The sequence below is a fragment of the Nyctereutes procyonoides genome, unplaced genomic scaffold (genome assembly GCF_905146905.1).
Source record: "Nyctereutes procyonoides isolate TBG_1078 unplaced genomic scaffold, NYPRO_anot_genome, whole genome shotgun sequence".
Taxonomy (NCBI): Eukaryota; Metazoa; Chordata; class Mammalia; order Carnivora; family Canidae; genus Nyctereutes; species Nyctereutes procyonoides.
Window position 1 is genome coordinate 34,011,648 of NW_026575126.1, and position 27,064 is coordinate 34,038,711.

Genomic DNA, 27,064 nt, shown 5'->3' on the forward strand with positions numbered 1-27,064 from the left:
ATTACAATTGTGAGAGTATACTGGGGAGGTAAGGTTACTGATTTAGCATAATGGTCAGGAAAGATCCCTCTTACGAAGTGACCATTTAAAACCAAGATCAATAGGATACAGCACAGGAGGAAAGGCCATCCTGGGTAGGGAAGCCTCAAAGGTGGTTGCCTGAGGCCTGTGCATTCTCCAGGAACTGAAATCCACTCAATCTAATCACCGTAAAATGAGCACAGGTAAGACTGATAGGAGATTGGCTGGAAAGACAGGCAGGATAAAATCATAAAATCACGAAGGGCCTTTAGGTCCTGGCAAGAAACTGGAGATTATATCTATTACATTAAATAGCCAATGAAGGGTCTGAAGGAGGCCAGGCCACAAATGGATCACACTGGATGCTTCCTGAAGAGCAGACTGGTAAGGAGGGGGCAAGGAAGACAGAAGCTCAGTAGAGATGTGAACGGCTTAAACCAGGGAGGTGAACATGAAGATCGCAACCAAGTGGTCAGATTCAATCTGCAGTGATTGGTGAGAAACTGACCACAGGCTGAGGGAGAAAGGCACTTCCTGGACTTCCATCTATTTACACTTCAGCAAATGGGATTGGGAGGAAGATATTATTCAGCTAGAAACACCCAAGAGTTCAGTCTTTAAATTCAATCCGTTATATATTAACTAAAAATTATTATATTTATAAATTACAGTATTTAAATTCAATTGCAATAGCTTGCTCATTGTTATACGCTCAGGGCTTCCAATAATATCTAGCAACAAGGCAAGTGCTCAGTAAGTACTTGGAGAATGAATGTAATTTCCTCCAGTAATTATCTCTATGATATTCAAACTATCTGAGCAATATCTTTAAACAAATTTTATGTTTTTTAAATTGTTTGATAAAATATAATTTCATATTTAAAATGTGAAAAACATACTAATTGCTTTTATAATACAAACTACAGAAGGTAAATTTCAACAAAGTATTCTTATCTAGTAGATCCTGAGTGTGAGGAAAATGCTTTGAAACATTGTTCTGTTTGACCTCTGATGATTTAAATTTTTCTTTTTAATTCCGTGGCATGTGTGCTTTTTATGGTGAGTGACCTCAAATTCCTTCTGGAAGTAAATGGGGGGAATAAATTAGAAACACTGTGGCTCAGATCATATGCAATTTGTGGAGTTTAATAGCTAGATTCCTGCCCCGGGCCCCACCCTAGCTAGAGAGCAGTCCTTTAGCAGTTCGAGGTTCATCCTAGGAAACAAAGTTCAGGGCCTGTCCTTCCAGATGTCCAACATGACAATGCCACCAGGTCCCAGAATCCCTTCCTGGCTCTATAATTTCCACATCCCCTTCTCCTACTCTTCTCCCAACAACCAGTCTTTGCATTTAACACTTAGCAACAAATTGCTAACTTAGCAATTAGCCCTAACTATCCTGGGCTAATCTTTGAGCACAGGAGCACACGTTAGTATCTCTCTGTTATTCTTCCTAAGAAAACCATGTAGCACTGTGCCATTATGACACACAATGAAGGAAGCTTAGACAGTGGGAATAATGCTAATACATCTTCCAAGAGACCTTCTTTATTCAAAGGATTTATATACATTGTTAAAATTTCAAGAACTGAGTCAAGTCAGTCAGATTAAATTCCAGCCAAGGGAACCTTTCAGTTGCCTTCAGTAAACACTACAGAGGCTGGTTCCGAAACTACCACTCTACCACTTTCTACCATCTGTAATGCTTCCCCTCACCATTTTACTTTTTCTTTCTTTAAAATGCCTTCCCAGTCTATTATTCAATCTATTTATTTCATATTTTACCCAACTTTGACTTATTTCTGGAACAGTTAAAGAAACTGCATGATCTTCAGGTTTTAGTTACAGTGAGGGGGATAGAGGGGACCAGAAAAAGAAAATCTGACTCTAGTCTTAAGTAACAGGATTTGAGTCCAGTTGCTTATTTTAGCACCTTCATGGATAAAGAAATTGCTATGAACTGAGATCCTGAACTCTATTATAAATTATATAGCAATGAAGTTGTACAGATTTGCTAAAACACTCCCATGATTGCTAGTTTCTGGAGCTATAAAATGGGTATAACAATGTTTATCAATTTAAATCAAACAGGAGAACTCATAAAAACAACACTGGATACAGGGGGTTGGGGGAAAACATATCCATAAGCTTCCTGACAATATTTTCAACATTGCTATAGGCACTCACACCCACATTCTCCTGTATCATTACAAAAACTAGCTAAAGCTAATAAAAATATTTGCCATCTTACTTCACAGAAAAAGAAAACTAAATGGAATTGTGAGACAGTGACAAAAGCACTTTTGGAAATAAATTAAGAATAAGCAACATGGAATGCCCGGGTATCTCAGTGGTCGTCTGCCATCGGCCCAGGGCGTAACCCTGGGGTCCTGGGATTGAGTCCTGCATCGGACTCCCTGTATAGGACCTGCTTCTCCCTCTGCCTAGGTCTCTGCCTCTCTCTCTCTCTGTCTCTCATGAATAATTAAAATTTAAAAAAAAAAGAAACAACATATATGCATTCATCTCTTAAAGATGTTAAATACATTCTTCAGAGCAGAGTCCCCCAGAACTATGGTTCCCAGCCTTATTTGGTTCAGTAACCATTCCAACAACCTCTAGCAATCCATCCTACTACCAATTCTCACAGGAGAAAAAGGGAAAAAAAGTTGTTCTCCCTGCCCTATCCAAGTGGGTCACCGCTGCTTTTCTCTTTGTTCAGCCTTTCCAACAGAGGTTTGCCAAATTCTGACATGGTTCACTGCATATTTTAAATGTTGGAAGTGGTTATGGCCAAAGAAGGTCAGAGAACACGGCTACTGAGCAGGGGTGGGGATGTGCCCGGCAAAGACACAGGCTGAGATTTAGGTCACCTCTGGGGAGATGATACACATTTACTGGGTACTTACTGTTTATTGGTATTCATGTTTTTCTATGGTCTTTTTTAATGTTCTAAATTAAAAGCAGTATTTTAAACATCTTAAAGGTGATTTGCAATTTTTTTAAAATAAAAATGATCCAATCATCCTATAAACAGCAGAACTGCCATCTTCTGTAAATAGACCTGGCAAGCATTTCATCAGTCTTAAAATATCACCTCCCCTGATTTCCCACCACCCTCCCACCGATGCCTCCCTTTCTTTCTCTGAGTTCCTTAAAGCAACACTCCAGAACGCTCAAGAGGACCTGTGTGTCCCATGTTAGTGCTAAAGACACTGGCAAAAACCAGCGTGGGGAGGTACCCGAGGCTTACTGTTGTTCATGGGCTGTCAGGAATGCTGCTGGACTTCTTAGTTTTCTTTTATTCTCCCTGGCTTATAGAATAAGGGTACTAGAACTTTAGATAATGGATAAAACAGCAAAATTTGAACAACAGGTAACATTGTAAGCTTCAGAACTCACCTAGATTATCCTATTTTCCTGAACACAAGACAAGCAGGAGCTGTCTTACTAAGCAGGGCTTTCCTGCATAACAAGCCTCAAAAAAGAGGGGAGGAAATAAAATAATGGAATATTCTGATGCTTGAGTAAAATCCTGACTAATTTTACTTTGCCATAATTGGCATAATCCCTGCTTATAGAAGCCCTCAACTTCGACTTTGAGCAATTCTCAAAAAAGGTACTTCCACCCTCTCACCATCTGCATGGGCAGTCAATGGAATTCTGAAATACAAACAGCCACTTGGAGGTTTAATTATATTGGTGAGGTGCCTCGAAGATGCTCAAAGATTAAGAATCCCGGTTTCCTATGCGTGGTACAGCCATCTTTCTTGTGGTGAAACAATTTCAATCCACCCATACTCCCATAGGTATACAGCTATAAAGCAGTGACTAGTAGTTGTCTACAAGTGCAAATTTCTCCTTTCTTCCATAAGACAACTTTGATTCTCAGCCAAGCACTATCCTGCCTGGAATAAATATTGTATTTGCTAGGTTCCCTGTGACAGATGTGGCCACATGACCAAGTTCCAGTCAGTATTATGTAACAGAAGTTTGTGGTGTTATCTGTCTGCAAAGGATGCTTAAAAGTGAGGGGTCACCTTCTGCTGCCTAGGATACGGAGTTTATAATGAGCTCCAGGGCTACCTTGGACAACAAAGTGACAAATCTTGAGTACAGAAGCCAAATGCTGATAATGGACAGCAAAGACCTGAGCCTGGGTCCCTGAGGATACCCAGTGAGCCACCAGGTTACCCCTCATCTACCTACCCCAGATTTTTTTTTTAACACAAAAGAGAGAAAAGCATCCAACTTATTAAATCTCTGGTATCCAGTGTAAAGCAGTTTGATTTATGGCAACTGCACAAAATGTTAACTGACATGCTTAACATACAGTCTAAGGAGCCTGCATGCTCTGGATAAGAAATGTAACTTCCTTCCTCTGCAGAAATTTTTTCACTCACCTACAGATAATATAGCCAAAGAGAACCCATAAGAAAATACTAGCCTAACATCATTCCCACAAGAGCAAAGGGCTGAGATCAGCCCTGCCTTTGCCCACTGTCACCAACCCCTGGTAGACATGCCTACCACTTGAAACCTCATTAAAACAGCACCCTAGGTTTATGATGTAGCCCACCACCCATAAGACACTGGGCCGATGCCACCAACTTCATCATTCAGGCCCCACCCAGGGGACCTGTAGTGTAGCTGTGGCATCAATGCACACATCTGCTAACCTCTTGTTTCACCATTGTGACCAATAATAATACATTATACGGGCTATAATTGTATCCTGGGATGGTGCCTTCAGATTTTGCAAGTCCTCATGAGTACAAGAAGATCCTAAATATAAAACAATATTAGTAATAGTGCTAGCAATAAATATCACCTATTGTTCAACACCATGTGACTGCTGGTGTACCATTTGGCAAGCACTCTGCCCGAAACATATTATCTGGAATTCAAAATATTATTATCCTTATTTTACAGAGGAGGAAACCAAGGCTCTGAGAGATAATGAATTTAGCTGAGACTATGCAGCCAACTCATGGCAGTGGTTCTTGCTGAATCCAGAATTGTCTAAGAGCTTAAAACTATTTTAGCAGCATAATCATTCCTCTTTAAATGTTAGATAAAATAATCTCAAGAAAATCTGTTTTTCTCACTTCAGAACTACACTAAAACATTCTAATCTTGCCCCCATTTTACATTAACATGAGCATTTCTTAAAACAAAGCAAAAGAAGAAACAAACAAAAAGTCTGATAGAATTTGTCCACAAATGGTAAACAGTGCTAGAATACAAATGAAACAAATCACAAAAGTGTTGGTTGGTTTTTTTTTGTTTGTTTTTTTGTTTTTGTTTTTGTTTTTTTTTTTTGTTTCTTTTTCTTCTGAATTTCACCTCTGCTAACAGGTTCAATTTCAGGGTGACCTCCATGTTTTCATAATAAGGGTCACTATGCACCTTTTAATCCCAAAACATCAAAACATCAAAACTAAAATGAAACCCCTATAAGAACATGTTCTTGTGTACTTGTGTAATTACATCTCTTTATGCTATTCTCTTTGAAATAGGTCTGACTTATTTCTACATCTTTATCGAGCTTCCACTTTAATAAAAGGAAAGAACACTGAAAGAAATCAAGCCCTTCAAACATTCACTGAATACATCAAGCATTTATCTAGGACCCAAACCACAAATGAGCTAAAAAAACAAATGAGGGGAAGAAACGCATCTTTCTATTAAGATCTGTATATGGATGAAGGTGTAGGCTTGTGAGCTATTTCTAATTCAAAGAGCTACATAAAATACAATAATTATATCAAAAGTTTATCATTAAGAATAGTGAATATTTTCACAGGCTGCAGAAAGCTAAAGAATTACAACATGCTCAGGAGGAGAAAGTCAAACAGAAGGTTAGAGCTCCCTCTGTCTTTTTCTTGAAGAAATTTGCCACGACCTCCCTCCCACGTTGCCTGGCCAAGGTCCCAGGCAGAGCCACGGGCCCCCAGGCCCAGTGTCTCCCCGACTCCACACACGCTGCGAGCACTGGGGCACATTTACTGAGAGTTCATTATTCGTAAGAGATTTCAGTAGTAGAAAGAGCACTTTGAAAAGCAGGAATACTCACAAAGCCATTTCAAACTGTTCCAGCCATTTTTTCTTTAAGTCTTTTGTTTTGCAATAAAATTCCAACCCATTCTGTCCTTGGGTATGGATGAGGTAGAAGCCGTAAGACCACTGCGGAAATTCAGTCTCGGGTTAGCAGGTCCCGTCAGTAACATCGTGCTTCCTAATTCCCTAACCCACCCCACAGGCACCCACAAACCACTCCTAACATCATCGGCATTCAAGCTACGATCAGATTTCTGTAGTCCACGTCACATCTCTAGCAGCTCTGAGGCCACATGCATCATGCGAATGCCATGAAGGCACCGGAGATGATCACTGTCAGTGGTGGCCCTGTCCGATTATTTCTCACAGAGGCTTGTTCCTAACCAATTTCTAGAAAGACAAAACACCTGCATCGATAAGCCCTCTCACATTAATGCATGAGCATACTTTCCTTGAATATTCAAAGCTATGAGTAAAATATAGTAATTAATTTTCAAAAATTCACCTTTTTATTTTCTTTATCGGTTGTAGGATTGTTGGCTATTTTATACTGCTGAAGATCTATTATTTCCTTCATTTCATAGTTATCGCCTTTCCTTTTACATACAATCACTGCCAAATCAAATAAGAAGATATGCCTAAGAATGAGAGAGAGAGAGAAAGAGATTTAAAATGGTTTGGAAGCATGGATGTTAACTTTTCCTTGGTAAAATCTAATTAAACCGACCAAATATTTTTTTCTTGGAATGAAAAACAAAGGCAGTGTTGGACACAGAAAATAATGAATTGTACATACCCTGGTGCTACCCTTTACTGAATGAATGGCCTTAGTCTACCTTAGTTTCATTAAAAAAAAAATATGCAAAATTATAGTAAGAATATACACAATACAGAGTTGCTGTAAGGAACAACTGAGATAAGCCACAAAGTGTCCATAAGCAATTATCTTTTTTTTTTTTTTTAGTTTAAAAGCCAAAACATTTACAGAATAGTAATGACAACAATAGCAGTTAACTTCTGATGTTTCTAGGAGTCGGCCAGAATGTGTTGAGAAGTGTCCATCCCTTTCATAAAGATGACTCACATAATTTAAATCCTCAGGACCATCTGCTGAGGTATTATTTTCATCCTCATTTTATTGGGGAGGAAACTGAGGATTAAAAAAGTTAAGTAATTTGCTCAAGGCCATAGGGCTAGTGAGATGAAGAGCAGGATTCACACCCAGATCTAACTGGAACCTGCACTTTTACCCTCTATGTTGCTCCACATGATTTTATGGACCACCTGAAATGCAAATTGAACAGCGTATGAGCAAAATGTAAACTAGAAAAATTATGCTTATATTTATGGGTTGATATTTCTCTTAACTGTTAAAAACAATGTAACTGGAGAAAAACAAACCTTGTAATCCTATCGTTCAACACTAATATTTTTTATCTTTTCAAAAATTCTCAGTAATTAACATGTATGCATTTTAAAATAATGATAAAGACAATGATACATTCACACAGCTCTAGTCCTGGCATCATTTTCAAAGACTTCTTTTCTGGAGATGCTAAAAAGGATATGGATCTCCTGGGAGCTACCTGTAAAGGCTGGGTATCAAGTTGGAAGCAAAAGCTGACACTGCCCCCTGCTGGCTCACTTTCTCGCTCCAAAGGTTCCAGAAAATGGCCAGTTTAATCAAATGAATCAGATTAGCAATCCTATGTATATAATTTGGGATACCAGGCTAAACTCACTAACCTGAACTTCCCTCAAGAAAATATCATGAAATTTTCCCCACTTAAGACTTCCTTTTTAGGACATCTCGTATTTTTTTGGCTGTTTTCAAATGTATCCCAAAAAGAGAAATCTAAAACAATTGTGTTATCTATTACTTTATCTCTACTCTCATTTTAATGTGTCCCTTGGAGCCTCAGCTGACATTCTGTTTGTCATATCCCTTTAAGAACTTAGACAAATCAACAGATACCAGAACAGAGAAGAAAATACCTAACATATCTATTGGAAAATTTTTAGAAAACCATAGGTTGGTGTGTCTCCTTATTTTTCTTCCTTTGTTTCCCTCCTTTGTCCTAAGAGAATTGTTTTCTCAATCTTCTGATACCACTTATTCTGAAAATCAGTATTTGCTCCTCTTTTCTTACCTTTCCTGTTTCGTATGCTTGTCTAGAGTAGTTATTCGAATTTCACCATCTCCCTGAGGTCGTCCAAAAAGCAAAACTGGTTGGTTCTAAAATATAAAACTTACATGTGTCAGTTTTTTGTAATCATGTAAAAACAAATAAATATTAGCGAGGATATTTGCTAGGGACAGCTACCTTATTACACTACAGGCTTTATCATTTTACATTTTTAGCACACATACCCTAAAAAGCTCAGGTCTACATGATACACTTTTGAAAACAGTCTGTCCTTGGACATCCTTGGGAGTATACTGAGAACATTAATTAACTTTACTTATAACCTGAAGAGGGAAGCTACCAAAAGCAAGAATTAACTGGAAGAATTCAAATCACAACAAAGTTACAGCAACTAACACTTACTGATCACCTACCGTGTGCCAGACACATTAGGAGATAGGGGGCAAAATAACCCCGGCCTAGTGGGGGAAAAATATTCACAGAAGTATATAATTATAAATGTGCAATAGCCATGAAGAAAGAGTACAGGAAACATGCATGTTTCCAGGGGCTTAATTTGGTCTAGGAAGTTAAGGATAGCTTCCTTGAGCTAAGATCTCAAGAATGAAAAGTATGACTTAATGCTTAAAAATAATGAACCATTTCCTCAGAGGCTGGCAATAAAAAAAAATAATGTATTTATGAACACCTACTGTACAAGATGCTAAGGGGAAAAAGAATTGACTGAAAATTATCATTAACATCTAGGAAATTACATTCTAATAAAGGAAGCAGCTATATAATTAACTGTACTGCATGAAAGTATAAAAATAGACATTCTCTATCAAGGTCCCCAAGATGTATTTTACAAAATAGAAAACTCCATCCTAAAATTCATAAGGAATCTCAAGGAACTCTTAATAGGTCAAACAATAGGCAAACAACTTGAAAAAGAACAAAGTTGGGGTCTTAGTCTTCCTGATTTCAATACTTATTACAGAACTATGGTCATTAAAACAGTGTGGCATTTGCATAAAGACAGACTTTTAGACCAATGGAACAGAACACCTGGAAATAGGTCCTCATATATATGGTCACAGGATTTTTGAAACTAGTACTAAGACCATTCAGGGGATGGGACAGCCTTTTCAACAAATGATTCTGGGGAAACTGGATATGCACAGGCAAAAGAATGAAGTTGGAACCTTACCTTATGCAATATACCAAGCTGATTAAAGAGCTAAAAATATTAAACTCTTATATGAAAACACAAGGGAAAAGCTCTGTGACATTGGACTTAACAATGATTTCTTTTCTTAGATATAACATGAAAGCACTGTCAACAAAAGAACAGTAATTCGAAATTGATCAAAATTAAATCTTTTATGCAAAAGATACTATCAACAAAGTGAAAAGGCAACCTACAGAATAGGAGAGAACACTTTCAAAATGTGTGATAAGAATTGGTATCCAGAATATAGAAAGAGCCCCTATAACTCAACAACAAAAGCAAGCAATCCTGATTCAAAAATAGGCAAAGGAATTGAATAGAGACTTCTCCAGAAAGATATACAAATGGCCAAAAAAGCATATGAAAAGATATTCAATATTCCTAATCATTAGGGAAATAAAAAGTCAAAACCATAATAGACACTGCTTTGTACCCATTTGGATGGATATTATTTTTTTTAGAAAGAAGAAGAAAGAAAAGAAAAAGTGTTAGCGAGGATGTGGAGATACTAGAACTTCTGTGATTGCTGGTGGGAATGTGAAATGGGGCCACTGTGCAAAACAATACAGCCAGTCCTCAAAAAATTAAACCTAGAATTACCATATAATCCAGCAATTCCATTTCTGGGTACATAACCAAAAGAAGTGAAAGCAGGGACTCAAGCATGTATTTGCAGAATCACGTTCATAGCAGCATTATTCACAATAGCCAAAAGGGGGGAAGAAACCCAAGAGTCCATCAACAGATAGATAATCAAAATGTGTATATACAATCAATGTTAAATTTTAAAGCCTTAAAAAGGAAATTCTTTTTTTAAAAAATGAAATACATGCTACAAAGGATGTATACTGAAGACATTATGCTAAATAAAATATGCCAGTTAAAAAGGTCAAATATTACATGATTCCATTTATTTTTTTTAAGATTTTATTTATTTATTCATGACAGACATGGTGTGGGGGGGGGGCAGAGACACAGGCAGAGGGAGAAGCAGGCTCCATGCAGGCAACCCAATGTGGGACTCGATCATGGGTTTCTAGGATCACACCCCGGGCCGAAGGCAGCGCTAAACCGCTGAGCCACCAGGGCTGCCCTACATGATTCCATTTATATAAGGTACCTAGAGAAGTTCACAAAGACACAAGTAAAATGGTGGTTGTCAGGGGCTGGGAGGAAGGGGGAATGGGGAGTTAGTGTTGAATGGGTAAAGCTTCATTTTTAAAAAGATAAAGACAGTTCTGGAGATGGACGGTGGTGTCAGCTGCCCAGCTACATGAATGGATTTAATGTCACAAAACTGTACATTTAAAACTGGCCAATGTCATATATAGTTTACCACACACACACACACACCATGCTAAACAGCTATCCAGGTAATATGTTAAGGAATTATGAAGGGAAAGTAATAATGAGAGATCAGGGAAAGAATTATTTTAGTTGGACCTTGAAGGAATTTGCTAGAAAATAATGGGAAGACATTCTAGGCTTTGACAATTTATCATCAAAGGCAGAATGATAAAAATGTGTGGCAAATTAGAGACCTTACAACACAGCAGGAGACCTGCAAAGTCAAGTACATGGGCAGGTACTAGCTGGATGAGTTCAGGAAAGTAGCTTAAGCCCAAATCACCAAGGGCTTTAAATATCATGCTGAATCCCAAAGGCAACAGCAAATGTTGACAAGGTTGGAAAGAGAATGAATCGCAAAGTCCATTTGGAAATGCAACTTTGTGAAGGAATGACTGGAGGCTTCTATGACTGGAAAGGCGGCAGATGGGGTCCTGGAAGGGGGATGTGACTGTACATGTGAAAAGAAACAGGCTCAAGATATTCCAGAGAAGGCAGCAATAAAATTGCTCGACCAAGAAAAGTATCTTTCCTTCAAACAGGCATCTCTATTTTCACTGCCCACAGCTCCATCCAGGCCTCCACCAACTCTTTCTTAAGACCACCACCTCAACAACTTGTTGACTAGCCTGCCTGCTAAAAGGGTTTTCTTGAAATGTAAATCAGAATGAAACTCTCCTACAGAAACCTTTACTGGCTTCTCACAGTAATCACAGTAAAAACCCTGGCTCAGTGCCCTGGTCTACAAGGCTGTGGGACATAGTCCTCCTGCCCTCCTCTCTCCCATCTCAGACCCATCAGTCTTCCCCTCACTCACTCACCCACTCTTGCCTTTCAACCTTCTTGAACACCCCAGGTTCTTACCCATCTCTGGGCATTTCATTTGCTATGGCTTCCACCTGGAATTCCCTCCCCCGATCTCTGTACCACTGGCTGCTTCTTATGCTTCAGATGCAAGAGGCAAATGACCCAGAAGAACTTTTTCTAATCATCTTATCTAAACTAGGACTCTCATTGTCCTCTGTTGCCCCGCCCTGTTCACAGCAGAAATCTCAGTGCAGCATTTTTAAACTCTCTTTTCACTGCTTCCTCAACCATGAGACCACATTGTTCATAGTTACAGCCCCAGCCCCAAGAAAAATGTCTGGCACACAGTAGTCACCCAGTGAATATGTATAAAATTAATAGATTAACAGGAATGAGCCTAGAGTGTGTATATATATGGTAAGGGAAAGAAAAGAAAAAAACTGAACTCCAATGTCTAGAATCTGTACAGCCAGGGGAAGAGGCATACTGTGATTAAGGAGAGAGAGATAAGCTGTGGTGGAAAGTCCTTGCACAATGTTACATGTATCGCAGGTGCCACGAGACACCTGTGTGGATGCTGTCAACCAAGAATCAGAAACAAACCTACAACAACAGAAACGTCAAGGTAAACAATCTTTTCTTCAAAAACAACTTGTAGAATGTCCTCTGATTTGTGGGTGAGGGAAGATGGAGAGAAAGATAATTACATACCAGATTTTCTATAGATAGCTGAAACTGTTTAATTTCACGAAGAGTCTCATTATCTCTTTTCACTTCATTCACATATTGTGCCAAGTCCTAAAGAATAAAGGGAAGGGTACAAAAAGAAGTCATGATAAGACTGGAGAAGAGACGAAAACTGAAAGAAAACACATCATTAATTTCATTAGTAGTAAAAGTAATCACCCTAACTTTTCAATGACAATAAAATAAATGTCCAATCAATCAAAGCTGCAACTCAAAAGCCATTTTAAAATGTCTGGAGTACAGCTGGGAAGACTGAAGAGTTGTCATTTACCACACCTCTGAGAAGAACAAGGATAAAAAAACAAAAACAAAATCTGCCACCATACACAACAACAAAAGGAAACTAGGTCAGGAGAATGTAAATTCCAGACACGTTAATAACTGACCTTGAGAGAATTACGTTTTTACATGGGTGAGAATAAGGTCAATAATGCAATAATGAAGGATCAGCAGGGAGAAAAAAGTAACTAAAAGTTAGACAGTGAATCCAGCAGGACTGTTTTCTGCAACCAGTTAGTGTCTTGGTTCCTAAGAGCATTTGGTCAAGGCAGCCAGTTCAATTTTAAAGGCTTAATGAAGGAAAAGCAAAAGAGAGGAGAAAAACCTCAGAGCACCAAAATGAATTAAAAGCAGACAAACAATGCTGGACACGGTTCTCCACGTGCCTTCTTCACCTACTTTAAAATGTCTTTTCTCATATTTGAGGAAACATTAGCTAATCTCTCCATACTGTAAGTTGCTATTTTTATTATATGTGCTCTAGATTTTCCTGTTTTCTGGGTTTTCTTTTTTCTCTACCCTCTTAAATTCATCTGCAACAGCAGGAACAGAACCCTGACCAAAAGCAGTTCCTAACTTTGTTCTAAATGAAAGTCTGACTTTTCAGAGGGTGTATCTATAAATGACTTTTTTTAAAAATTGGGAACTTTGTATGACTTCTGAAAACAGTAACAAATAATTGTGTGATATTTCCTGCCAGGGTACTAAAATCAGCTCAACAGCAGAGCTAACGCTGAAACCACACAGGGACTCACTCAGAGAAGTCATTATTAGCACTGCTCTGAGTAGAGTCACATTGGCATTTTGTTTGGAGAACAAATATCTGCATGTGTTTTAAGGTAGGGGCACGTATTTCTAAGTCAATGTTCAGCACCACGTAGAGACTGAGGTTTTACAGATTCCCCAATATACTTAAAAGTCTGCCTTTATCTACGTCTAGTTCTTGATTTTCAGATTTACCTACAATAGAAACCCAAACTGAAATCCACTTGTGGCATCCACAGATGTAAGCGGGGCAGATACCGTCCCTTGAGGAAAAGAAGTCCCATTGGTGTTCTGAAGTCACCAGCTGACCCGCTGCTTACACAAGCCAACAGTTTTCTACTAGTCACCACAAAAGGAATGTGAAATAAAACCATTAAATCATTCCCAGTGGTAATAAAAGTTGTCATACTTTCATAAATAGCAAAAGCTATCTTAATACACCTCATGGTTTTATGTATCCTTGTCTAACAATTGAATTCATGCAGGGATATCTATTTTCAGTTAAAAATATCCATTTCTCTGGGGCACCTGGGTGGCTCTGTCAGTTAAGCATCTGACTCTTGATTTCAGCTCAGGTTAGGATCTCAGGGTCATGAGGTCAAGCCCCACATCAGGGTCCATCGGGCTTGGTGCTCAGCAGGGAGTTTAGTCTACTTGAAGATTTTCTCCCTCTGCCTTCCCCCGACTTGTGCACACACTCTCCCTCTAAAATAAATACATAAATCTTCACAAAAAATATCCACCTCTCCCCACCAAATGCAAAACTATACTAATACTTAACATGCTATATAACATATTAGCAAATCACACGTATTTATTAGCAATTTGTACTTTCTAGTTTTTAGGCAGGAATAAAAAATACAAAGAAGTTAATGACACATTTGCCTTACCTTCATTGCATCAAGAGCCAGTTTCAGATTTGCCTTCTCCATAGGATCAGTAGTATGTTTGACCAGTTCCTATTTGGAAGACACAGTTCAGTAATACTTTCTTCAATTAAAACCAAAATATCAGAAAGAAAATATTTTTTAAAATAATGCATTTTTATCACTCTTTATACCAAAATGTAATAAATCTGGTACAACCTAACTAGGTTCTGTTTCCATTAAAAAAAAAAAATCGCAAACTGGGCAGCTCAGGTAGCTCAGCGGTTTAGCGCCACCACCTTTGGCCCAGGGTGTGATTCTGGAGACCCGGCATCGAGTCCCACGTCAGGCTCCCTGCATGGAGCCTGCTTCTCCCTCTGCCTGTGTCTCTGCCTCTCTCTCTCTCTCTCTCTCTCTCTCTCTCTGTCTCTCATGATTAAATAAATAAACCATTAAAAATTTTTTTGAAAGAATTCTATTCCCTGCCATTACACTGACATCCTTCTCAAAGGTCATGGAATGTCCCTTCACTGCCAACTGATTCTGATGGTTACTCCCCTCCCTTGGCTTCCGGGATATTAGAATCTTTTGTTTGTTGCTATTATCGTTGTTGGTTAGTCCATCTTAAATTTCTGCCTATTCACCAGTCTTTCATACCTTCTTCTTTATCTGCAACTTGGAAAGTTACCATTCCCTAGATTTTCACCTTAGTCTTCTGTTACTCTTCCTAAACATACTCTACAAATTCTATCACAACCATTGCCATAATGTCAATGCTCACCTAATAAGACAATCCCTCTCAAAGCAATGTGCTCAACCCAGAACTCACGGAGTCCCAGACTCTTCTGTCCAATTAAACAGTTCTACCTGGGTATCTATCTCACAAGCTCGTCTAACCCAACAATTCCAAACTTAAGGCACCTTTACCCACAACCCTACTCTGGTTCCTGTTTACGCTTTATTGAATGATGGCACCTCCATCAGTGGAGTCACTTAAGCCAAAACCTAAGAAGTGTCCCAGGTACCCCTCTCCCATACTATGTTCCGGTGATACTGACTTTGACCTTTCCCCTGGAAACCATCCTCACTGCCACTACACTGGTTGAAGCCCTTACGCTTTTTCCAATGGGTTATTATAAATGGGCCTTTGACCTGTAGCCTCTCTGGACTACACTCTATTCATTCTATTGACAGCAGAGCTGGGTTTATAATATATAAATTCGATTCTGTCTATACCCTATTTAGACTTTTGTGATGCCCACACAGCTTCAAGTTGTCATCCATACCTCTTAGATCCTCTGTGGTCTGAATTCTGCAAACCCATCCCAACTTTTCTCTCCACTCCACCCAAACAACCTATATCCCATCCACACTAAATTAACCGCAATTCTCAAAATACATTCTACTGTCTGATCTCATTAGGCACACTGTTGGTTCTCCTTGATATACTTATGGAACTCTTACTGCTCCCTTCATAGCCAGTTCAAGAATCACTCAAAAATTTTTGCTGAGGTCCATATTAATAGTGTTTCTAGTTATAAAGAGGACCTATAGCCATTAGATTTTTAAGTATAATAAACTTGTCCAAGTGATATTCTTTTATTTCTATTTTTACTTTTCCTTTATTAAATAATGATATTAAATTATTCTCAGTTTCAAATCCCTCACTCTCAAATATTCTAATTTTATAAATCTGGGATTTCAAACCATAAAGCATTTCAAAAATTATTTCCCCATTAAAGTATAGTAGTAAGTAGGAAATGCTCAAATTCATTTATTCAACAAATGTCTAAACATTAGACAAATTCTACCCTACACTATCAAGATGGAAAAACATTTCTAGGGCAGCCCCAGTGGCTCAGTGGTTTAGTGCCACCTTCAGCCCAGGGCGTGATCCTGGAGACCCGGGATCAAGTCCCACGTCAGGCTTCCTGCATGAAGCCTGCTTCTCCCTCTGCCTGTGTCTCTGCCTCTCTCTCTCTCTCTCTCTCTCTCTCTCTCTCTCTCTGTCTCTCTGTCTCTCATGAATAAATAAATATCTTTTAAAAAACCACACATTTCTATAATTTTGTCTATATGTGGTGCCCCAAATAAAAACTTCCCTATTTTAAAACATCATAAAACTAAACATTCTTTAGAAATTTAAAATATAAAACACTCCAGGAGGAATTAAGAAAAAAAATCTGCTCAATTTCAAAAAGGTATAGCCAAAAAAATAAATAAATAAAAATAATAAAAAAGGTATAGCCATATTTTATGCTTTTATAAGTCTCTCTAGAACTTTATAAATGACCATAATAGATATTTCTTGAAAACTGCACCTTTTAAATTCTTCAATTGATATTTGACTATACCAAAGTTACAAAATAAATTATTATCTTATTTTGGACATGTTTTTGGTTTCATGATGTCCCAGAAACTGATTGCTTACGTCTTCCTTATTATTTTTTCATAAAATCCAATTTGATTAAGTTGCTTTGAGTTTAGGTCTCATAAATGTTTTAATGCATGTTAAAGAAATAATCAGGGTTTGAATTTTTCTGATTTCTCAGTAGAACAAAAATAGAGATGACTAATAATTTTGTAACTACAGTCCAAGGAATTTAATATACAAGATGTATAAAGCGCAGCAGACTCAAAATTGTATTTCACATACAGGTAGTAGATCTTTTTAAAATGACATTTCACAAGCATCAGCAGAGTTGACAGACTAATAGTGTAAGACATTTCCTTGGAGCAGAACTAATGAGCCTCCTGGTACAGCCATCAAATTAAATTTATAAGACTCTCCACCCTCATTAGAGGACTAACTGTGGAATCCATAAGCTTTGTGGTTATAACAAGAATCACTTCAAAATAAATGTACTCTTATTATAATTTACTACAGCAGGAAGCAGCATGGAATGGGACAGAACTTAGTTCATGGTTATAAGGCAAAAAGTCCAAAACACTTGACCTGCCAAAAACCAGGGGTATTGCAGCTTTGAGATTCTAACAAATGATTCCCGCTAACCAAAGAAGACTTGGTCAGAGGCATCTTTTCATTCTGTCTTGTTTTTTTTAGATTTTTTTTGGAGCCAGTTCTGTTTGAAGGACACCAAAAGTGACTTTGTGCAAGATACAGAATCATCGTTGCTAAGAGGAAGAAAAAGATTCCAGCTGTTCTGTTAGTTCCCACTTAGCTATACTCATCATTGAAAATCTAAGGGGATAACAACCCCAGACATGGAGTATCTGGAGCATAATTGATGCTGCATGAATATTTTGTTAAATGAATAAGTGAAAAAATAAACAAACTGATGGTTTTAAGTTACATACCTGGAGGAGAAGGTGATACTTTAAAACACGCTGCATAGGAACCACAAGCAAATCTCGAAGAGTGAATTTTCCATTATTTGCTCTTTTGGAACATTCCTAATGAAATGTTTTTTAAAAACTTTTTTTAAAACTTTGTTAGTTTTATCAAAGGGAGTCATGAAGCAAACATTAAAAGATGTCGAGGCCATAAACAAAACTGTTATATAATAAACATCCTGTTCTTTTCCTTCTTAATAATCCTTTCTGAAAATAAAAAGTATCTAATCAAAAACCAAAAAAACAAACTTTGTAGCATTTCAACTCTAAAATGAATCATTAAGTAGAACTACATTAGCATGAAATTTATTTTCTCTAATGGCCCTCTAGGGTCTTCTTCTACTAACCCTTCTAGCTCTACCTTCTACTAGTTACCCGTAGCCAGCCTATGGGCCAGGCATCAAGAAAAATGATACTCCTCAAACTGGCCATGTGCCTTCCCCACTAGCATGTCTTCGTTCATTCTGTTCTTTCCAACCATCATGTCCTTTGTCCAGTTTCCAAAAAAAATCCATCCTCTTCAAGAACTATACATCAAGGCCTTTTGTGATAATCCCAATCAAAACTGTGTTCCCTCTCTGTGCCTTGTGTGCATTTTAACTGTTGTTGTATGCATATCTTCCCCAATATATCTTATATAGCTTTAAGAATCTAGTCTTGCTTAATAAGTATTTGTGAAACTAAATGAAATGGAATGATCAATTCTAAAAATTTGCTAAAGTATAAACCTACTATTGGATTCAAAGTTTCAAAAGCCTCATTAAAAAAAAAAAACTCACATTCTCCTTTTTCAAAAGTTTATCTAAAAATAGTATTGACTTGTGTTCTTTTGACATTACCTAGGACTTTGAGGAAAGTACTTGGAAGTATCAAACAATGAATTTAAATCAAGGCTTGGCTGTGTTACCTTGAACAAGTTGCTTTTTCTGATTTTACTGTTTCTCACACATTTGTGATCAAATTTTAAAAAATAACAAAGTTCCATAAAATTGTTAGTTAGAAACTACGTCCAAAACCCTCAAACAACTGCACATCCCAGAACAAGGAATTTTCCAGTTCATAGAAAGAGTTGCATTCAAGAAAATATTGCTTTGTTCATAAGTTTGTTTCCTCTTTGCCTACACTTAGCTTTTTGGCACGTGGAAAGATATATTATCAGGAGCTATAAAGTAAACTCCATTGGCTCTAATGACCATAGTGACTTAATGAGTATTTGATTACAGGTCTTAAGCAAGAACTGGGGACATCTGGACATGTTAGCTCGTGTCTTGTCAATTGTTGCAGTTCACTAGGAAGAATAACTATTTCAACTGATATCTTGCTTCTACAGATCGTAGAGAGTTCTGGATCATGGGTCTCAAATAGGAGGTTAAGCTGTTAAGATTATTGTAATGAATGAGTCTCATCTCCCTAGCTGCATTTTAAGCTCCGTGGAACTGAGGTTATATCTTACACTTCATGTATATACATGCCATTTTAGCAGTGTTAGGGAGAGAAATGCTATACATTTAAAATTCACTTTGTCATGTTATAGAAGTCAGTTTAAAACTGCTGGGGAAATAATTAGTTCCTTGAAGTTTTTCGAAATTACAGTCTCCGGAAGCAAAAAAAAAAAAAAAAAATAACATTGCTGGCATTTCCTATAACAAGGGGCAGTCTGAGTCTGAGATGTAAAATGCTTATTAGTATTGAAAGTAAATAAAGGGTAGAAATGAGTCTTCCAAAACATCCAGTCACATGCTTAGCTGAACTCCAATTCTACCTGAGAAGAAACTAAACAGAATAGAGATGAGCCAGCTTACAGGACAAGATAAAGAGACTCTGTTACCTTTGCCCTATGTTATCTTGGTCCCAAAGTAGAGAAGAAAAAAGACAAAAATCAGTAAGAGCAAAAACAACCACACAACTGAAGACATGAGGCCTGGGTGGCTTGGTCAGTTAAGTTTCAGATTCTGGATTTCAGCTCAAGTCATGATCTCAGGGTCATGGATCCTGCCTAAGATTCTTTCTCTCTCCCCATTCCCTCTGCTCCTCCTCCCATTCATGCGCACTGTCTCTCAAAAATAAAAATAAGAAACTGAAAACATGAAGGGGGAAGACACATGGAGAATAGAGCAGCTTTCCCTTTATCATGCCAGGAGTTGCAGAGGACAGTCCCAGCAAAGAGTATCTGTTGAGGTGTCACAGTGTCTATCAAATACTTGCAGATCAGGGCCTTGGTCAAGAGTAGTGACTTTTCAGGCCAAAAAGGACAGCCAGCAGCAGCTTCTTGCCCTGAGCCTTTCAAACTCAGCCTCAGGTTCCTCTTTCCCTCAGATGGATAGTGATCGCACGAACTATGTTCCTAGAGTCCCAGAGTACGTCATAGGCAGGCCTTTGACAAGGACTCTGAAGGAAAGGAGAGGAACACCCAAACAATGCTGAGAATAAGGGAGATTTGATTGACAACATGCAGATTCCTATCCTGAGCCAGAGTTTCATATCTTTGTTTAAAAATAAAAACAAAAAAGACTGCTCTAATGGTAGCTCTGTTAGGAACTAGTTGTGTAAGTTGTACAGTTTTATCTTACCATCACAATTCAATTTAAGTCAAGGTAGCTTACAGCTTTATACTTCTGAGGCTCTATTCTCCCAAGAGAAGCAGGAACCCTTTACACTAGCAGGGTTTATGATGTTATTTCACGGTGACTCAAGTCACCTGCAGACATTAAGTCTGCATCATCAGATCACTGTGAGAAGTAAGGGTGAAGGTCCGTGATAGAGAGCTAGCACAGTCACTCAATAGCCTATTAGATATGGAAACCTCCTAACCAATGGTTCCCTGTTGTGGGAGTTATGAAGTCATACCAAATATGCTAAAAACAATGAAAGAGTTCTAATTTGAAAATCATGTGCCTCTTTTTTTCCCCTTTCATCACCTGATTTCACTGCTAAATTGGACAAAGACAGCAAAGGGGACAATAGAGAGTAAACTAAGCCAAACACAGCCATTTAAGAGTTGACTGTGTATCTCTACCCAATATTTAAGAAAATTCAAGCATATGGATAATATATTTGGGATGATAATTCATATAACATAAATAAACTTTTACAAAAGTTCTTTGAAAGTACAAACACTTCTTGTGAAAAAGAAGAAAAAATGATATACATTTATAAAAAATTACACAATTTCCAGATTTATTTCCCATTGCTCCCACATGTTCTGTTTATTCTGGTCTACTCTCATTTCTCAAACTTTCCCAACTCATCTGGTCAGTCATGCTTATCTGGGAGAATGCTCTCCATGGACTCTCCACTGTCAAGACTCACCCCATTCTTCCGTCAGCTAATTCAAATTCTACCTCTTCAGAGAAACCTCCCGCATTCTACCTGTACTGAAGCAATCAATCTTACTCACGGAGCCTTACTACTGCTGATCACATACGACTTAATCATAGTTGTGCCTGTTTCATCTTCCCTCTTATGGGCAATATCCATCCATGCCCTTTTTATATGCCTGTTCATAAACATTTAAATCTACACAGACATTATCTTCCATATATCTTACTTATTATCTTGTGCCTCTTTCTACCTAGGTGACCTTGGGCAAATTACTCATAATCTCTCTGAACCTCATCCATAAGGGAAGAAAATTAACTGTGTATCTCTCAGAGTCATAAGGATCTAATTAGATAATGCATGTAAAACATAGAGCCGTAAGTCATAGATTTTACTGTTATATTATTATTATTTTATTATTTCATAGAGTTAGCTATTAAAATATTTTATAAAGTTGATATGAAATTATATTTAGAATACATAGGGAAGTTTATTATTGCACTGATCTTGAATTTTTATTTTTTATTCTTATTCTTTTTTTGGTTGAGTACGTTTCATTAGTTTCAGGTGTACAACTTAGTGATTTGACAAGTTTATACATGATGCTATGTTGCAAGTATAGCTACCATCTGTCTCATTATATTGCTATTACAAAATCACTGACTGCATTCCTTATGCTGTGCTTTTATTTCCATGAATTATTTATTCCATAACTGGAAGCCTGTATCTCTCTCTCCCCTTCACCCATTTTGCCCATCCCCCACCTCTTTCCCCTTCCTTTTAGGTGTATCTTTATTTCATAAACAAAAAATAAACAGGTACCTCTAATTTCAGTTTTACATCTTCTTTTGTCTTAGAAATGTTATCTAAACTAGAGATGGCCGACTCCACTCCACTACAGTACTGTCCATAAATAACCAACCTGAAAAGGAAAAAGAGAAATTTGTAGGACAAAAAAGCAAGAATAAAGTGGAAGGGGAAGAAGCAGAATTCCCATCTATTTAAAACCACAGTTAGGGGGAATCAGAGCAAATCTCACTTGTCCTGTGTCTCTACCTGCCTATGTGACCCTTGGCAAACGACTTACAATCTCTCCGAGCCTCCACTTTCTCATTTCTTCTAAACACATACCACATGTAAAATCACAGAATAGGGGTCACTCATATTATGCTATTAAAGGGGCTAATTTTTATTTCTAAGTTTTAATGGGATTGATGCCATGTATATTTTTATAGCAGGTAAATTTTACAAACCGGCTTAATGACTTAATGTTGAGTACACATGAATATCACAAAACCAAAATTAAGAGTGTCTGTTTTATGTTCCTATTAGAGATCAACTTTTGACTGTTTATGCACACTCAGGAACAGTTTTACTTTATATTACAATTTTATTTACTCACTACTCATGACTCTACTCATTAACAAACCTCCTACTCTTTCCTGCTTTTTTAATTAAGGAAAACACATTATCTGAAAATTGGGAATGGATGAGAGGCCTGAATTGTGCTGGATGGAAGATAATTCGTACTGCATGGAATCTGAGGCCACTTCAGGAAGGGTAGCTCTGGAGTGATATAGCTATTTTACAAAGAGGTTGGGTAATTTATTGTCTCCTTCAACTCTCCATTGAGGGCAAAAAAACTGCTAATGAGTTCATGTTTATCTAACTTGTTGATGCAAAGCAATTCATTACCTAGTACTAAGTCAGTACTAGGAACTGCAGGGCTTGATTTAAAAAGAGAGAACAATATTTTAAGGGAAATTCCTCAGTACTTTAACTCACATGAGTTGTTCAGAAGATTTTTTTTTCAGACTTAGGGAAACTGCCTCAAGAGAGAATTATAAAATATGGGAGTGGGAACAAGCACTAGGTACCACCTAATCTACCCCTAACATTTAAAGATGAAGAAAAGGAGGCTGAGAGAATTAAAACGACTTCCTAAAAACTAACTACAGAACTCAGAGGTAAAGGGTCTGTAAAAGAACCTGAACCTTCTGACTTGGCCATTCAAAACTCTGGATCCTTTCTTTTTTCCTCCTTTTTCTTGACACACATACAGAACTCAAACTATTGCCCATAAACAGCCCCATGTTCTAATTACTACTCAGGTGGTATCTTAATGGACAGTAGGAATAGCTGTTTATGAGCAATTTTAATGCTAACCCTTACTATAATCACAAATTGATAGTCACAAAATTTGGAAGTTAGCAGGTACCTTTCCTTGTAGTTAATGAAAACTTGATACAAGTTCTGGTCATTTTTATTTACAATGGAATCATGAATTTCTTGCATTAGGTTCCGATGAACTTTTACAAGTTCCTTAGGAAAGAAAAGAAAAAAAAAAATCAAAGGAAATTAGAAATCAGGATCCTCCCCAGCAAAAAACCAACCACACCCCAAATCTAAAATCCCTATGATTTCCTAGACTTGTCATTCAAGGATATGCTGAATGCCCTCAACACATAAACCTGCTATCACAGATAAGCAGAGGAGGAAACAGAGGGGGGGAAAGGGAGGAGAGGGAGGGGAGAAAAAAGAGAAAGGAGAAAGGAGAGAAGGGGAGGGAATAGTAGAGAGAGACAGGCCAAGTACACAGAAAACAGCAGCTTCAGATTGGACTTGAATCGTCAGTGTCCTGTGGTGGGAGAAATTATCTCACTACTTATTAAAGGGTAATTTATTCCTTGTATAAAAATATGTACAGCTTATTTTCATTATAATCACTTTAATTTTTTAAATAAAACTATCCAAGTGCTTAATGTTTTATTGATGGAATAAAGTAATGATTCATGTCCTTGGGACATAAAAATGTAGATTTGCACTCTGGTCAATTAGTGGCATCCTGGTGCTAAGCTAACAATAATCACACTAAATTACTTGAAACCAGACAACTAATGGCATAAATAAAGTGCAGACAAATTGTACTGGGCAGTTTACTAGAGCAACTCAGAAGTCAGAATTTCACCTTTTTCCTGATAAGCAAGTAATTTTCAGTAAGGCAGTAAATACATGTCAGAGCCAAGAAATGAGGAAATTCTAACTAAGGTGCCAACGCTCCCATTATCTCTTCCTTGTACCCTGGTGCAGATACTGACTTCACAACATGCCCTTTCCTTAGCAGGGTGGAGAGGAACCAGGAATATGTTTACCCTGTCATTTTATTGAGGAGTAGGGAAAAGCTGTAAGATTAAGGACTGTCATATGTGTCCGATGTTACACTGTCCGTCTTATAGTGGTTCAAGATCCTCCTCTTCCAACAGTGTGTGGTTTGCTTCATGCTAAATTTTGATCTGATAGTGTGACTTTTTTCTTCCTGCTATGCTATGAACCAAAAAGAATATCTTCGTCTGGCCCAAATCAGGGACGAGGATAATAGCCAGCTAACTGACTGATACACATCAACGCTGAACATAACAGAACCAAAATAGTAGGGAACTTTCATGTAAAATGAGCAAGCTTGTGCACAAAAGCTATATATTAAAATCCAAACCAGTTTTAGGGATTTAGGAACTTGAATCTTGCCTAGTATGACCTCACTTGGCACAGCATTTGGTTTGTTTCAATGCTTCTAGGTAACTATCCTTTAAGATTATAAGATAATCCTAAGGGGCTCTGAAATTCAAAATGCGTACATAAATGTGAAAAAAAGCTCCTCACCTCTAACTGCTAAAACGGACTTTCAAATCCTGAGACAGTAGTGTATTTCAGAAATGGGAGTTAAGGTTAGTACAATTGGAAGCAGAAGCAGAAACCACCACAGAACAGAGGCCAGGGAAGTGGAGGAAACTGATGCCCTCAAGACAGTGCCTACAGGACGGGGTTGAAGGGCTGCAGTAGCAATAGATCAGGGAGTGGGGCCTAAGGGGGCTCCCACAAGACAAAGAGAGAGTGGTACCAGGGATTCTTTAACTCAGACTACCTCTTCCTGACAAGCAGTTAAGGATATACATGAATCTTATCCATGTGTGTTCAGCTTGCATTTTGATTGATTTTGGTTGAAGATAGGACATATCCTTTATTTCTAGAAAATAAGGATACAAGAACTCAGGAGGCAAAAAATAGAGTTAAGATTCTTAAAGAATACAGGAAAATGTTAAAATAGAAATCTGGAACCCAATAAGATGGAGATTTTATAGAAGTATATCACAATTTTAGCTAGCATATTTTTACTTACAGGAATGTTGATGAATACTGAATCAAATTCTGCTGCTGTCAGAAATCTTTTCAGTGGTGCCATGAAATACTACAAGGATAGAACAGACAAGTAATGATTAAGCACAACTTATCCTAATAATAAGTTTTTCATCAACAAAGAATATGTATTAAAAGTATGTATTAAAAGTCAACTGTTTATCCATATAATGAATACCAAGAAAAATGCAGAAACTATTTTCTCTATCTTAAAGATTTTATACCTGAATAGAGATGTAAAGACAAAGTTGAAGTATAGAATAAAAGGTTTTGGCAATAAATACTTGTGAAAGTAAGAAAAAAAGAACACTATTGCCTGAACTGGCAAAAAAAAAAAAAAAATATATATATATATATATATTAGTATTTTGGAGATACAGGACTAATACTAAATATCCCTCAAAGGCCTTATGGAGATTCTAGATCCTGAGATCAATTATCTACTTGTGTGATTTATGATCATCCCCTTCATTCCTTGAGAATTTTTTTTTTAATTTTTATTTATTGTTTATGATAGTCACAGAGAGAGAGAGAGAGGCAGAGACACAGGCAGAGGGAGAAGCAGGCTCCATGCACCGGGAGCCCGACGTGGGATTCGATCCCGGGTCTCCAGGATCGCGCCCCGGGCCAAAGGCAGGCGCCAAACCGCCGCGCCACCCAGGGATCCCTCCTTGAGAATTTTAGTTCTTGGCTTGCCATATCTCTTTCCATTAACACTCCAATGTCCATTCCTGGCAATCTCAGTATTTGTGCAGATGATCCTTCCAATAGCCTGGACTTTCAGTTTCTTGACTTCCAGTAGTCTTGTGTTCCATCCTAGCTCAGCTCCCTATCCTGGTGGTCATAACCCAAGACCTTCTCATTATCAACAACTGAAATCCTCTATAGAATTAATTTCAGCCGGGGATCCCTGGGTGGCTCAACGGTTTAGTGCCTGCCTTTGGCCCAGGGCGCGATCCTGGAGTCCCGGGATCGAGTCCCACGTCGGGCTCCCGGCATGGAGCCTGCCTCTCCCTCCTCCTGTGTCTCTGCCCCCCCCATCATAAATAAATAAATCTTTAAAAAAAAAGAATTAATTTCAGCCAATCAATTCTCTGACCACAACCTCCTACCTTTACAGCTCATTCCTGCATGGAATTCTTCAACCTCAGTGGATCTGCTAATCCACTGAACATCCCGGGTCTCTCAAGTCCTCACTTCCGTCCCTACTCAGTTTACATTCAGTAAACCATCATCAGAATCTCTTCCTTGCGTATACCCTTACCCTCTACTGTCCTCTTCCACTCTGCTTTTCTGGAAGAAGAAAAACCCTAGTTAAATCTACAACCCTGGTTGTACCCGTACCTAAGAAGTTAAACATGAACTAGATTGATAGTCTAATTTACAATTGAGCCTGTGATACTGCATGATCCTAATACATTTCCCTAGCCAATTTACTCCCACCCCTCTCCCAAACAACTTTTCCACACCTTCAGCTCTTTTCCTAAATGGCCAAAATTTTCTCCTGGTTCTCATTTTCCTGACCCCTAAATATGGAAGTTGCCAGAGGTGGCCTCAAGCCTCTCCTCTATCAGCATTCATTTCCTAGATGAATTCATTCAGTACTACGGCCTTAGATTCCACTGCATAATGATAATAGCCCAATATATTGGTCAGTTCAACTTTTCCCCTTAATGCCAGCCTCATATCTCTAACTCCTTCTTTAACACAGCCCCTTGGAAGATAAGAGGTATTGCAAACTTAGTACATTACAACAGACTAGTGATTCCCAAAGCTGTCCTCATCTCAGTAATAATCTTCACCACTCATGCAGTTATTCATGCTATAAACCTAGCACTTTTGATTGCTCTCTTTCCCATATATTCTTCACCTAACTCATCTAATCCACTTGGCCCTACTTTCAACATTTATTCAGAATCTGACCGTTTCTTAACAGCTCTACAAATACC

At 38.0% G+C, this 27,064-nt stretch overlaps 1 protein-coding gene across 1 annotated transcript in view; it reads right to left on the bottom strand.

Annotated features, from left to right (window-relative positions):
- The window catches only part of VAV3 (vav guanine nucleotide exchange factor 3), a 352,818-nt gene that overhangs the window by 162,276 nt on the left and 163,478 nt on the right, over positions 1-27,064 (bottom strand). The window contains exons 7-15 of the mRNA XM_055339940.1: positions 25,099-25,167; positions 23,140-23,243; positions 21,744-21,843; positions 17,568-17,663; positions 14,274-14,342; positions 12,304-12,390; positions 8,232-8,317; positions 6,587-6,719; positions 6,098-6,207 (exon numbers count right to left, since the gene is read on the bottom strand). Coding sequence (XP_055195915.1) covers positions 6,098-6,207; positions 6,587-6,719; positions 8,232-8,317; positions 12,304-12,390; positions 14,274-14,342; positions 17,568-17,663; positions 21,744-21,843; positions 23,140-23,243; positions 25,099-25,167 — 854 coding nt within the window. The remainder of the gene's footprint in view (positions 1-6,097; positions 6,208-6,586; positions 6,720-8,231; positions 8,318-12,303; positions 12,391-14,273; positions 14,343-17,567; positions 17,664-21,743; positions 21,844-23,139; positions 23,244-25,098; positions 25,168-27,064) is intronic.